General features: G+C 34.0%; 1 protein-coding gene across 1 annotated transcript; it reads right to left on the reverse strand.

The window, feature by feature from the left end:
- Positions 1-1,330: 1,330 nt before the first annotated feature.
- Positions 1,331-9,194, reverse strand: LOC132718314 (RNA pseudouridylate synthase domain-containing protein 1-like). Its single transcript, XM_060702016.1, has 4 exons — positions 9,082-9,194; positions 4,071-4,323; positions 2,428-2,551; positions 1,331-1,594 (listed from the first exon to the last, which is right to left on the reverse strand). The coding sequence occupies exons 1-4, from the start codon at positions 9,101-9,103 to the stop codon at positions 1,346-1,348; spliced, it is 648 nt and encodes a 215-aa protein (XP_060557999.1). The 5' UTR covers positions 9,104-9,194; the 3' UTR covers positions 1,331-1,345.
- Positions 9,195-14,373: the final 5,179 nt, after the last annotated feature.

Here is a 14,373-nt window from a genome sequence, read left to right on the forward strand (position 1 = left end):
TTAATTTTAAGAAGATTGACGTATTATAATCAGCAGAACATACAGCCAGAATTAGTTTACAGTGACATCTATACTCATATTTTTCATTGTCAAGTTGAGCTAAATTGACTTTATATTTCAAAAGATTAACTGCTAATTACATGATGTTTGATGAACAGATTATACTGGAAAATGTTTAGGATAAAATCTAAAATCTGCATTAAATATAAAGACTGCCCCACTCTTTTTATAAATTGAACGTTACAGGTAAATTCTCAATGATATTTACTGAAATTTGTTTGAATCCGGTGGTCATTTATTGTTTATGCGAAGTAAATTATTGAATCAGAAGGAATTATGGCAAAATGAAAATTTATTTTGACGCTCACCTGTTCACTCGCTATATACCTTTAGATGGGCATAATGTCACTTTAATATCAACACTTTACCATCAATGTAGAACTTGGAACAATATCATTTAAAAGAAAACATCAAATGTGAAGCATAACATTATAATGCTTTTTTATAATTCACATCAATATATTTTTATACAAAATATCTCCAAGCTTACTTGAGCTACTATCATAGCATGAAACAAGAGCTTACACCACAAATTTGTCCTGCTTCATTCATGAGTATTACACATTTAATTAACACATACTTTGTTCCTAATGCCTTACAGGTAATTACGCTTGTCAATAATATAAAAGTTGACAAAGGAAATGTTTAGGCTAAAATACATTTATAAATCAATGTTTAACACAAAGTTTCATTTCAAAAGTTTAACTTTACATGTAAAATTTGTTATGTCTTTTTTAATATGATCTATACAATAATTGTTGAGGGTAATTTACTCTACCTGCTGGAACCAAAAGTGATTAGACTTTGACACATGTATATAGTGCCAGGCTAGCCTGCACATGCAAGAAGTCGGACTGGACCTGGCACTAACCTGTTGGTAGCCTAATCATTTTATTTTGATTCTGAAATCCCTAATACTTCAAATAGACAATTCCAAATTAAAAGCAGGGCAAATCCATTACACAAATTCAAGGGTTGATAATCAAACAATGTGTCATGAAGTACATCAGTTTTACAATGACCACCCAATTATGTATTAAATCATTGGTTTATACAGAATTGTTTTAGTTTGCTTGCATAGGAAGCTTAAAGACACACTTTTGAACCCGTTCATGGAACCAACAAGAAATGAACAATGAGTGTAAAGTTTCCTGATCAAGGAAACAACGACTTGGCAGCATGGCCACATGGTTAATGTGTCAAACTAGTAATCTAATGATCACTAGTCATTGGGGTTCAAACCCTGTCAGGGTTAAATACTAAGTAATTAAGTGATGAGACTAGTCTAATATACATGTATAAAGCATTTGTAAACTATTTGTGACATACCTGTAATTGGTTTAAGAACAACTTTTGTTGCTGGTGAACCATCAAATAGACCTTTCTCTAGTGCAATCACTAGTGTGTGTGTAATCTTTGGATCTTTACAAGCTGGGTGACTAGATACACACCTCCTTCCTGGCCATTCTTTGTCCTCTAAATCACCAGTTGGTACATCAATAAATACAATATCATCTTCTACATGACCCCTCACCTGTACAATATCATTCACATATATAAAATTGTGTTAACATCAGTAACAAAGTTACATTTCAGTCTGTTCTATGATAGCAATATTCATTTTCTACAATATTATAAATTAGAATAGAAAGATGCTAACAATGCACAATGTTGTCTGGTAGAAACAGTTATATTCTACAGTTTTACAAGTTAATACATTGTATAAATATCTGCCTGTAAATAGAACAGTTTTCTATGTATAAAGGCACTTAAATTAAAATCATATTTTGTTTTCATGTACCTTACACCATATAATCATACAGGCCACTGCATATTCAACATTCTAACATGCTTCACTCTATTCTCTATTAAACAGAGAGGAAAATCAAGTGCATTATTACAAGATATAATCATATGATGTCAGATATGATGTCAAAAATCCAAATAATGTCAGGAAAATTATATTGTACTTCTACGCTAAATGTAGTTCAACATATTTTATCAATTCTCTATTTATTATAATTAGCATGTTAGTATGGAAATAGATATTAATATTATAGTATAATAATGCAAGGTTTATCATTCAAATGCTTTGCTTTTTATCCACCTTCCTGATTATATTCCTACGCATTTGAACTCTCACCATGCATTATTCTACAACAAATGCAGTCAAATTTGATATTAATTTCCTAATTAAATAGATAGCAGTGTTAAATGATATTTAATTTGTAATTATTTAATGACAATGTTAAAACTTTTGAAAAAGGAGGCAATAAAATGAACTGTTGAATATTAAACTTAACTGATTTTGTATCAAATGGATAAGAATGTTTACTTTGCATTACATGTATTTCTTTATCAACTTACAAGAGCAAGGTAATATTTCAGCACTTGTTTATTCTTGAACTGGTGAGACAAATGTTTTGCTGCATTTCTGTTCAAAGCCAGACACAATATTCCACTTGTAGCAAAATCTAGACGATGAACATACCTTTATAACAATAATATATCAACAATTATGCGTTCTACAGAGTAGACATATTTCAATAAAACAACACAATTACAGCATTTACATACATGTAATATAAACATGTATATAATTATATTTACAACTTAATCACATATTAATTTCTATACCAAATTCAATTTAAACAAACTATTACTATTTGGTTTTAAGACACCAATAATGTACAATGTGATAACTTCCTAGCTCTTATTATGGCAGACCTCAATAATCTCGTCACACATAACATCAGACACAAACAGGCACACAAGAACCACCAACATTCCTTATGCTTGCTGGATAGATGAAAAAATTCTATATCTCTGGTGGGACCATGTAGGTTAGTTAATCAGAATTTAAACAAAAGATAAAAGATTATTTAGATTACTCAAAAGTCTGTTTTTTTGACTAACCTGTACTGACCCCATGAAGGTTATGAAGTGTTGTTTTCGACTTCTGTCTCAAATCTGAGGATTTTTATTGGCCAGTGTACATTCTGTGATGTTATCTGACCAACCATAATCCAGAGATCAGAGTTTAAGTTGAGATAAGTTTTTGATAACCCCAGACCTAGGTGACATATTACAAAATTCTAACACTATCGGAAATTTTTCTATATAAACAAAGAAGGCCAAAAGCGTGCATTATTCTACAACAATGCACTCACCATTTTTAGTTATCTCCCTGTGTATTTTCACATTGAGGGCGACATTTTGTTTGAAAAACCTGATAAATAAAAAACAATTTTTTGTCGAATTTTGTTGTGAAAACTTTCTAGAATGAAAGAAAATGGTCTAACTAAGAACATGAATCCGAACACCAATATCTTTAATTCAGTCATTAACGCTGTACAGACGTTTAAAGTGTTGTTTACATGACATCACAATGTAGCGCCAAACAGCATGTGCAAAACAATCAAATCAAGTACGCCATTTTAATGTTGCAAACGAGTTAAGTTTTACATTTATTTCACTTTTAATATTTTGTATTTCGCTTGTAAAATTATGGAGTGAAATAAAATAAACAAACAAAGTTTTATCAATGTTTTCAAAACTCGTTATTCTCTTAATGTTTCTACACACGGTAGATTTAACAACAGTTTTTTTCAACCGACTGTAACAGCCTTTAAAGAATGTTTTTATTTGAAACTCTTTGGCGAAAACAAATTTAACCACCAAACATAAACTATAGAATAATAATTATATTTTTCTTGATGTGTAGAATGGAAATAGATATTAATTCTTTGTGCATTATTTTATAATAATGCACGTTTTTCGTTCAAATGCTTTGTAATTAATCACTCAGGTCTATCGGCCTTCGTGATTATATTACTACGCATTTGAACTCAAACCGTGCTTTATTCTACAACAATGAACTCAGAATTGATATCTATTTCCTAAGTAAACTTTCCTCAAAACTGACCTTAAATGATTTATATATATTGAGTATATTGTATATTCCTAATAAATATTTCCTTAAAGTAATAACAAAATGTTATGGAATTTACCTGAAGCTATGAGCTACTGAGGGATCAACAAGCTCTGGAAACATTTTTCTCAGTTGATGTTCTACTGTTAACTCAGTAGGGTCATCATAGTTAATTTTTATATCATAACCTTTGCTTATACATAAGAAGTTGGTTGATTTGTGCAGAACTTCAGGAAGATTTCCATCCTTGTAAAGTTTGGCTGACAGCATTCTGGTCAAACACTGAGTTGCCATCCTCAAACCCTGGCTCTTGTTGAAATATAACTTTCTACCTGTAATAAAATAATTAGTCATAGTTGTAACTGCTACCTTACAGTCTTATACATGTATAAATTTACACATGATGAGGTTAATTTTCCAACCTTACTAGGGGAGGAGGAGCAATTACTAAACATTGTCTTATTCAGAAATAAACAAATGACAAAGTTTTCTCAATTTTTTGTTTTGCAGCATCTAAATACATGTACAACACTTCGATTTTAAGATATGTATGACCTTTGACATTTATTAATAAATAATTGACATTGACTAGGACCATTTCTCAAACTAACTAATTATATGGTCTTGTTAACAGTTAATAATAGATTATTGAGTATAAGTTAAATTTTATCTCTTTTTTCATTCCAATAATATATTCATGTAAAAAGACAGTTATAAAGTAGCCTGTTTTTCTGCATCCACTTGGATCAAGTTGGATGCATGATGTAAAGAACTGGCATGCCCAGTAGGCATTTCCTGGGGTATACTGATGCAGGATCCTGCATCTAGTAAATCACTGATTCACCAGATTGCTGACAATAGATGAATAGTCAATAATGTACTGGGATCCTACATATTACCGGACAAAATATGATGTTTTTTTATCTGTAGCTTTTATTTAAAATAATAAACAAGATTGCATTTGAGAAAAATGCTATGCCACCGCATTAATACAACACTAAATAGTAGTGTAGGAACATATTTTTTTTGTTTCTATACAATTGAAGATTGTCATAATGCATAGATCCCTGACCTATCTAATTCTTATTATCAGATTAGTGATTAAATCTATTGTTAATCAAATAAAAGATCAGAGCAGGAATATATCAATGCACTTGAGTCTAGTGAATTTGGTGGTGAAGGTCATATTTCACGCAGCCTAATTTATGACTACATCAAAGGACAACACAGTAAGACACTTTGTCAAAATCTAGGTAAGCTGATATCAAAGTCCACATTACATCTTAATCTGTGCACATGGTTCAAATTTCATAGCTGTAGATCAAAGCACAAGAAAGTAGGTCACATTATCAAAATCTAGGTCACCTGATATCAAAGTTCAATTTTTCAACTAAAACTGTGCACATGGTCAAAATTTCATTGCTGTACAACAAAGGACAAGAAAGTAGGTCACTGTCCCCTTGGTCAAGGCAAAATTTTGACCCAAGGGCTTAATTCAAAACAATCTTGATACAGGTCCACCAAACAACATTTCAAGTCAAATATCTAAGCTGAAGCTTTCTCCCATTCAGAAAACATTTGTTTTATTTTCTGTTTTTACTATGTGTACATAATGAGAATCATGCCCCCGGGCAGGGCCAGTTTTGACACCAGGGGAAAAATTTGAATAACTTTGGTAGAGGACCTATAAATGATATTATATAGCAAACATGAAAGCTCTATGCCTTGTACCTTCAGACAAAAATATTTTTTATTTTTTTACTAGATATACATAATGTAAATCAATGACCCCCGGGGCAGAACCAATATTGACCCCAGGGCTAAAATTTGAACAATCTTGGTAGAGGTTCACTTCGCAAAGTCTCATGCCATATATTTAAACTCTAGCCTTTGTCAATTCAGAGAAGATTTTTCAAGTTTTTACTTTATACATATAAGGAAATCTAGCACCTCTGGGGTAGGGCAATTTCAACACTATGGGCATAATTAAAACAACTTTAGTAGAGGACCCAAAGATGATATTATATACCAAATATCAAAGCTTTAAGCCTTGTACCTTCAGATAAGAAGATTTTTTAATTTTTTACTCTATGTTCATAGTGAAAATCAATGACCCCTAGGGGTAGGGCCAATTTTGACCCCAGGGCTATAATTTGAACAATCTTGCTAGAGCTTCACTACACAATGTTTCATGCAAAATATCTTACCTCTAGCATTTGTCAATTTCTAGAAGATTTTTTTTAAAGTTTTAACATATCAGGATAACCAATGACCCCCGGGGCGGGGCCGATTTTGACCCCAGGGCTATAATTTGAACAATCTGGGTAGAGGTCTACCAGACAATGCCTTATGCAAAATATCTAAGCTCTAGCCCTTTTGGGTCTTTACAAGAAGGTATTTTAAGTTATTACTATATGTACATACAGTGAAAATCATGACCCCCAGGGCGGCCAAATTTTGACCCCAGGGCTATAATTTGAACAATCTTGGTGGAGGTCTACCAGACAATGCCTTATGCAAAATATCTAAGCTCTAGCCCTTTTGGGTCTTTACAAGAAGGTATTTTAAGTTTTTACTATATGTACATATAGTGAAAATCAATGACCCCGGGGCGTGGCCATTTTGACCCCAGGGCTATAATTTGAAACAATCTTGGTAGAGGTCTACCAGACAATGCCTTATGCAAAATATCTAAGCTCTAGGCCTTTTGGGTCTTTACAAGAAGGTATTTTTAGTTTTTACTTTATGTACATATAGTGAAAATCAATGACCCCTGGGGCGGGGCCGATTTTGACCCCAGGGCTATAATTTGAACAATCTTGGTAGAGGTCTACCAGACAATGCCTTATGCAAAATATCTAAGCTCTAGGCCTTTTGGGTCTTTACAAGAAGATTTTTTAAATTTATTCTTATAATTTCTTTCGGTTGCCATGGCAACCAGATTTCTGCATGGAATGAAATTCTTTGAACAACTTTGGAAGCCCTTCACCCAAGGATCAATCCTGGCAAGTTTGGTTAAAATTGGACTAGTGGTTTTTCACAAGAAGATTTTTTAAGTTCACTATATAATCTATATAACACACACACACACAAACAAACACACACACACACACACAGGTGAATCGCTATATGCCACCGCATCGCAGATGCTGCGGTGGCATAAAAAGAATGGAATTTTACCCAAATAATTTTGGGTTCTAAGTACAAGCAAACATTACTTTATCAAACATGAAATTAAACATTTGACCGTAGAAATGTGGCTTTAAAGTAGGGAATTATTAAGAGACAAAAAATTGTGTAGACAAGTCAATTTACCGGACATTGAGTTTCAAATTTTTTTGAAGTTGTGAATTGAAATTAATCTTTAAATAATCAGCAAGGAAACTATGACTTTTGAATGGCAAGTTTAAAATATAGGAAAACCCCAGTATATAACTAGAAATAGACACGGCAGCCATGCCTGTTATGAAGGAATCCGGGTCAGCTCGGCCCTAAAATATACTCGGCCCCCGAGTCAGCTCGGCCCTATTCCAACTCGGCACGGGTCAACTCGGCCCACTTTTAAAAATGGGTATTAAAGGACATCAAAGGACTACTATTGTCATGGGCTATAATTATCAATCAATGTGTATGTTAAAGAAAACCGATTAATTAGGTGATAATTATGATTGACTCATTCATTCAAATTTGATTAGTGACCACCTGCAATTAATTAGAAGCTTATGCTATTAAGTAAACACGTTTTTGTTTCATATTTTTTTGAAAATTACTTTACAAACAAAATGCATCTAAGGAAACACATTTTTATTATATCTTTATTCACAGGCACAAGTATCGGACCTGGGAAGAAAAAATATGAAGTTATTTTTATCAATCTGTTCATATTTTTTCTTCCCAGGTTCGATAATTGTGCCTGTGTCTATATTAATTTTATCGAATCTGCAAGACAAATAAATAACTTTTTTTTCTTAATATACTTTATTTCAGCAGAGGTACAATTTATTATTATAAAATAATAATAATAAGATATTTCTTATTATTCATTTACCTTCACAACATGCAAAGCAAAGTAAATACGTTATAGGCCTATATATTTTTGTAAAGTGGGCCGAGTTGACCCGTGCCGAGTTGGTATAGGGCCGAGTTGACTCTTTTCCGATCAAATTCTTCTTGAGTATCTGATAAAGTCTTGTCATTCATAACATAGCCCGGGGTTCTATGATATCACGGTACTTAACGTTTATCGGAAAATATTTAAATATAAATATCATAAATGAATGAGATTTTTCTTCCATCTTATAATTGAACCTTTTCCAGAACTGTTTGTCAAAAAATTATTTCAAAAGAACCAATAAAAATGACATTTTTTAGAATATTTTCAATGTCTGCCATTTTGGGTAATTTCAGAGGAGGTTACTATGGTATCAAGGTAATCCCCAAAAAAGCAAGTATGGAAGAATAGATTTTCAAAACTTTCAGGTTAAGTTGTGAAAATTTTCCAACAGTTAACTTGCTATAAAATAAAAACTATATGAACAGACTATATGTCAGTATATGTGTTTATAACATATTTTAATTGACTGTGTAAAAGTCATTAAGGAAAATGGTAGTCAAATATGAAGGTTTTATAAAATAGTTTTCTTGCTGAAAATACATTCATTATTCACCACATTAAATTTATTGGCAGATGAAAATGAATCTAGTGTGCAAGTTTTACAAATATTAGCATCATCAAGTGTTGCTTTTACTAGCAGTCACAGAAAATTTAAATACCTTGATATCATAGAACCCTTGATATCATAGGAACCGAGTATAATTGAAATTAACACTATTAACTCAATTAACGTATTGATTCTTCATGATCCTTAAACGTTGATATTCAAATGGAATACTGTTCTTTGCCATACAGTTTCCTTTCGGTCATCATATAGAATGTTACAAAAGTCATAAAATCTACTTTATTTACATTTCATAGCACGAAGACTGCTGCACTTTCTCAGTGTTTTATATGTGCCAAAACTGTGTTAGAGTGAAGACAGTATAAATTAAATCAAAACACATTCGTCACGATTTAAACTGTCAAAACAAACCTGTTAAAAATCCCGCCAACATGGCATAATTCAAGCATTAAAAATATTCATAAGATCTAAATTTACAGTCATAAAATGGCGGTGTCTGAAAAAGGGGAGGTAACTGTGTAATAAGTTTCCGAATACACTGTAAGGCTATTATTGTGCTATTTTGTACGGAATGCCGTTAGGGCCATCGCCTATGAATGTATTGATCTAAAACGCGATAGTCGATAGTACGATGGTGAAAACGCGAAATCACGAAACTACGATGGTGAAAACGCGAAAGCACGATGATGAAAACGCGATAGTACGATAATGAAATCGCGACAATACGATACTACGATGATGAAAACGCGATAAACTTTCGTGTTTTCACCATCGTACTGTCGCGTTTTCACCATCGTAGTTTCGTGATTTCGCGTTTTCATCATCGTACTGTCGAGTATCGCGTTTCAGATCAAACCATTCATAGGCGATGGCCCTAACGGCATTCCGGAATGCCGTTAGGGCCATCGCCTATGAATGTGTTAATCTGAAACGCGATAGTCGATAGTACGATGGTGAAAACACGAAATCACGAAACTACGATGGTGAAAACGCGATAGTACGATGATGAAAACGCGATAGTACGATGATGAAATCACGACAGTACGATGGTGAAAACGCGATAGTACGATGATGAAAACACGACAGTACGATGATGAAAACGCGATAGTACGATGGTGAAAACGCGATAGTACGATGGTGAAAACGCGATAGTACGATGATGAAAACACGACAGTACGATGATGAAAACGCGAAATCACGAAACTACGATGGTGAAAACGCGACAGTACGATGGTGAAAACACGATAGTTTATCGCGCTTTCATCATCGTAGTATCGTACTGTCGCGTTTTCATCATCGTACTTTCGCGTTTTCATCATCGTGCTTTCGCATTTTCATCATCGTAGTTTCGTGATTTCGCGTTTTCACCATCGTACTATCGACTGTCGCGTTTCAGATCAACACGTACATTCATAGGCAATGGCCCTAACGGCATTCCGTAATTTTGTGTTTTGGCAATAGAAGCTGGGACAGAATAACAACATATTTACATATTCTGTCCAAGATAGAAGCGAGATTCCGACCTAGAACAAGAATAAATAAATAAATGAAATAATTAAATGAAATGTTTGTTGAATCACCAAGAAAACATGACCGCTATCATATACCAAGTGACAGTAAATAATTTATATATAATATATCTCCTTTTTGTTGTAAAATGTACATGTATCTGGAAAGACAATAGATGAATAAATCAGCAGTTTATACTATACTACAAAGAACTTCGACATTGACAAACTCAGCTTTTATTTTCCGGAAACATTCTCTCCTCTGCACGTCACACCAAGCCATTCTACCGAAACTATCTGCCAAGATGAAATTGCCATGTTTAATAGTGAAAATGAAAAGATTATATAAAGTGGAATCTTCAAAACCACAGACTTATAACAACCAGGACGATTTTTGACTCAACAAATTCAATTTAAAAACATTAAAAATGTTGTTTGCACAATGCCAGTATTTTCTTTTTATAGTTACATAAAAGACATCCTTATTTTCTTCACTTTTGCTCAAAAATTTTGTAAAATATTTATCCTGGTAAAGGTTTAATTGTTAAGAACCGAAAACGGTAGATTATAACATAAATTACTTAACCTGCACTGGTGTTGACGTTTTTTTTTATTTTTATTTTTTATTTCTTTCTTAATTTGATATAATATATTTATATTATTATAAATTAATAGAAAAAAATCTTCCCTGAAACTGCAAAGCCTATAGCTTCAATATTTGACAAGAAGCATCGTCTAATAAACCTATAGTCCAAGGATGTTCAAATCATATATAGTCCTGTATTCAAAATTTGCACATCCCCGAGTAGTCATGGATTTAGTGAAAAAACTTTTTTCTCTCGAAATTACCCAGCCTTGATTTTTTTGGTACTTTGAGCTACAGCTATTAAATTTGAACTAAGTCCACAGTTTCAGAAACCTAGATTTTGAATTTGTGTATTACTACGGAATGCCGTTAGGGCCATCGCCTATGAATGTGTTGATCTTAAACGCGATAGTCGATAGTACGATGGTGAAAACGCGAAATTACGAAACTACGATGGTGAAAGCGCGAAAGCACGATGATGAAAACGCGATAGTACGATGATGAAAACGCGACAGTACGATAATACGATGATGAAAACGCGATAAACTATCGTGTTTTCACCATCGTACTGTCGCGTTTTCACCATCGTAGTTTCGTGATTTCGCGTTTTCATCATCGTACTGTCGAGTATCGCGTTTCAGATCAAATCATTCATAGGCGATGGCCCTAACGGCATTCCGGAATGCCGTTAGGGCCATCGCCTATGAATGTGTTTATCTGAAACGCGATAGTCGATAGTACGATGATGAAAACACGAAATCACAAAACTACGATGGTGAAAACGCGATAGTACGATGATGAAAACGCGATAGTACGATGATGAAATCACGACAGTACGATGGTGAAAATGCGATAGTACGATGATGAAAACGCGATAGTACGATGATGAAAACGCGATAGTACGATGATGAAAACACGACAGTACGATGGTGAAAACGCGATAGTACGATGATGAAAACACGACAGTACGATGATGAAAACGCGATAGTACGATGGTGAAAACGCGATAGTACGATGATGAAAACACGACAGTACGATGATGAAAACGCGATGGTACGATGATGAAATCACGAAACTACGATGGTGAAAACGCGACAGTACGATGGTGAAAACTACGGAATGCCGTTAGGGCCATCGCCTATGAATGTATTGATCTAAAACGCGATAGTCGATAGTACGATGGTGAAAACGCGAAATCACGAAACTACGATGGTGGAAACGCGAAAGCACGATGATGAAAACGCGATAGTACGATAATGAAATCGCGCCAATATACGATACTACGATGATGAAACGCGATAAAATATCGTGGTTTCACCATCGTACTGTCGCGTTTTCACCATCGTAGTTTCGTGATTTTCGCGTTTTCATCATCGTACTGTCGAGTATCGCGTTTCAGATCAATCACGACAGTACGATGTGAAAACGCGATGTACGATGATGATGAAAACACGACAGTACGATGAATGAAAACGCGAATAGTACGATGGTGAAAAACGCGATAGTACGATGGTGAAACGCGATAGTACGATGATGAAAACGCGAAATCACGAAACTACGATGGTGAAAACGCGACAGTACGATGGTGAAAACACGATAGTTTATCGCGCTTTTATCATCGTAGTATCGTACTGTCGCGTTTTCATCATCGTACTTTCGCGTTTTCATCATCGTGCTTTCGCATTTTCACCATCGTAGTTTCGTGATTTCTCGTTTTCACCATCGTACTATCGACTGTCGCGTTTCAGATCAACACATTCATAGGCAATGGCCCTAACGGCATTCCGTAGAAAACACGATAGATTATCGCGTTTTCATCATCGTAGTATCGTACTGTCGCGTTTTCATCATCGTACTTTCGCGTTTTCATCATCGTGCTTTCGCGTTTTCACCATCGTAGTTTCGTGATTTCGCGTTTTCACCATCGTACTATCGACTATCGCGTTTCAGATCAACATATTCATAGGCAATGGCCCTAACGGCATTCCGTATATTACATGTAAATCGTTGTGTCTTGAAATTTAGACAATATGCCAATTACATGTAATTGACACGGATTTGACCCAGTCACCTATTTTTGGTATTTATAAAATTTAATATTGCTTTGAATTTTAGACTATATACACAGTTTTCATTCAATATTTGTTTCAAAAGAAGAATACACTTTTGATAACAGTTGATTAATTATGACACAGCGATCTTCTTATTTGTAACTGAAGCTACAGAGCTGTATAAAATTTGGGCTATATGCACCGTAACATGCCAATGAATTTCGAGATCTTGATAAACTCTTTTGTATTTAGATTAAGATACAGATACAAACTTTTGAACTTTAATATCAGTTGACCTAAATTTCGACCTAATCCTTTTCTTTCATAATTATATCAGTATCATCCCCCACCTCAAGTCACAATGAAGTTAAAGCAGTTATATTAAGCCACTGTAAGTATAATATTCAAATGTAGATACATGTATACGATAGAGACATAATCGATTTCATTTTTAGCTCCACCTTTATAAGAAAAAAGTTGAGGTATTGTGATGACTACGGAATACCGTTAGGACCATCGTGGTTATGCTTTCTGATCCAGAGGGTGACAATGCGACAGTGCGATGACGACAATGCGACAGTGCGATGACGACAAAACGACAGTGCATGACGACAATGCGAAAGTGCGATGGCGACCGTGCGATAGTGCACCCAGTTGCTTTATCTTTTTGGTCAAGTTTTCGTTTATGGCCATCAACTTTAATACTAATAAACCCATACCATTGAAACTACATATGTGGATACACCTTGATGAGTTTTGTCACACTGATTTTGAGGTCAAAAGATCAAAGTTCAAGGTCAGCATGACCTTTAATAGGTAATTGGTTTTCGGTCAATTTTCTCAGAAAGTTATTCACTGTGAACTTGGTTCACTTGCTCACTTTCATTATGTAATGCAATATCAAAAGGGCAGATTATCCTAGTCATATTTTGCAAAGTTATGCCCCTTTTTGACTTAAATCTTTTTGCTCTGGTTAACCTTTTTGTTAAGATTATTTTCTCAAACAAATATCAAAGATATTAACTTTAAACTTGGAATACTTTTACAGTACAAAATTGGAATACATTTCTTAAGGAGAGAAAATCCTGAAAAAAAATCTTCATTTATTTATTTATTTATTTATTTTATATTTTCATTATTTACTAAAAAAACAACATCACAAATATTCGCTTCAAACTTGAAAAACTTGTTGAATATCATGGCAAAGATTTCTGCGAAACAGTTTATCAGAATCTACTTTACTTTTATCATATATCAAGTACTGAGGAAAGTGGAGCGCGTCGCTCCTCGGACAGCTCTTGTTTAAAAACTATAGCGGCTTTGTAACCTTTAGACTTACCTTGCTGGCACAGACAGTTATCACCTGTACATCAATAATGACAATGGACTTTTCAAAATATGGAAGGTGAAAAAAACCATTTTAGAATTTCAACAGGTTAAGGGTTAAAAAATAGTATCATTCTCATAATTGATATGAAGCATGTCATTGTTCACTGTGATTTTAAACGGCATTTGATATCCATATATTCAGCTGCTACGGGCTGTTTTATAATATCGT

Source organism: Ruditapes philippinarum, unplaced genomic scaffold (assembly GCF_026571515.1).
Source record: "Ruditapes philippinarum isolate M1 unplaced genomic scaffold, ASM2657151v2 ctg22165_1_1_1_1, whole genome shotgun sequence".
NCBI lineage: Eukaryota > Metazoa > Mollusca > Bivalvia > Venerida > Veneridae > Ruditapes > Ruditapes philippinarum.

What these genes read in the sequence shown, in the direction of transcription:
- LOC132718314 (XM_060702016.1), bottom strand. Translation starts at nt 9,103, where the DNA reads ATGTTGGCGGGATTTTTAACAG. An exon ending in TCAGTAGCTCATAGCTTCAG is followed by an intron (nt 2,552 to 4,070) that starts GTAAATTCCATA and finishes ATTGTTATAAAG; the next exon opens with GTATGTTCATCGTCTAGATT. An exon ending in TGAAATATTACCTTGCTCTT is followed by an intron (nt 1,595 to 2,427) that starts GTAAGTTGATAA and finishes GATATTGTACAG; the next exon opens with GTGAGGGGTCATGTAGAAGA.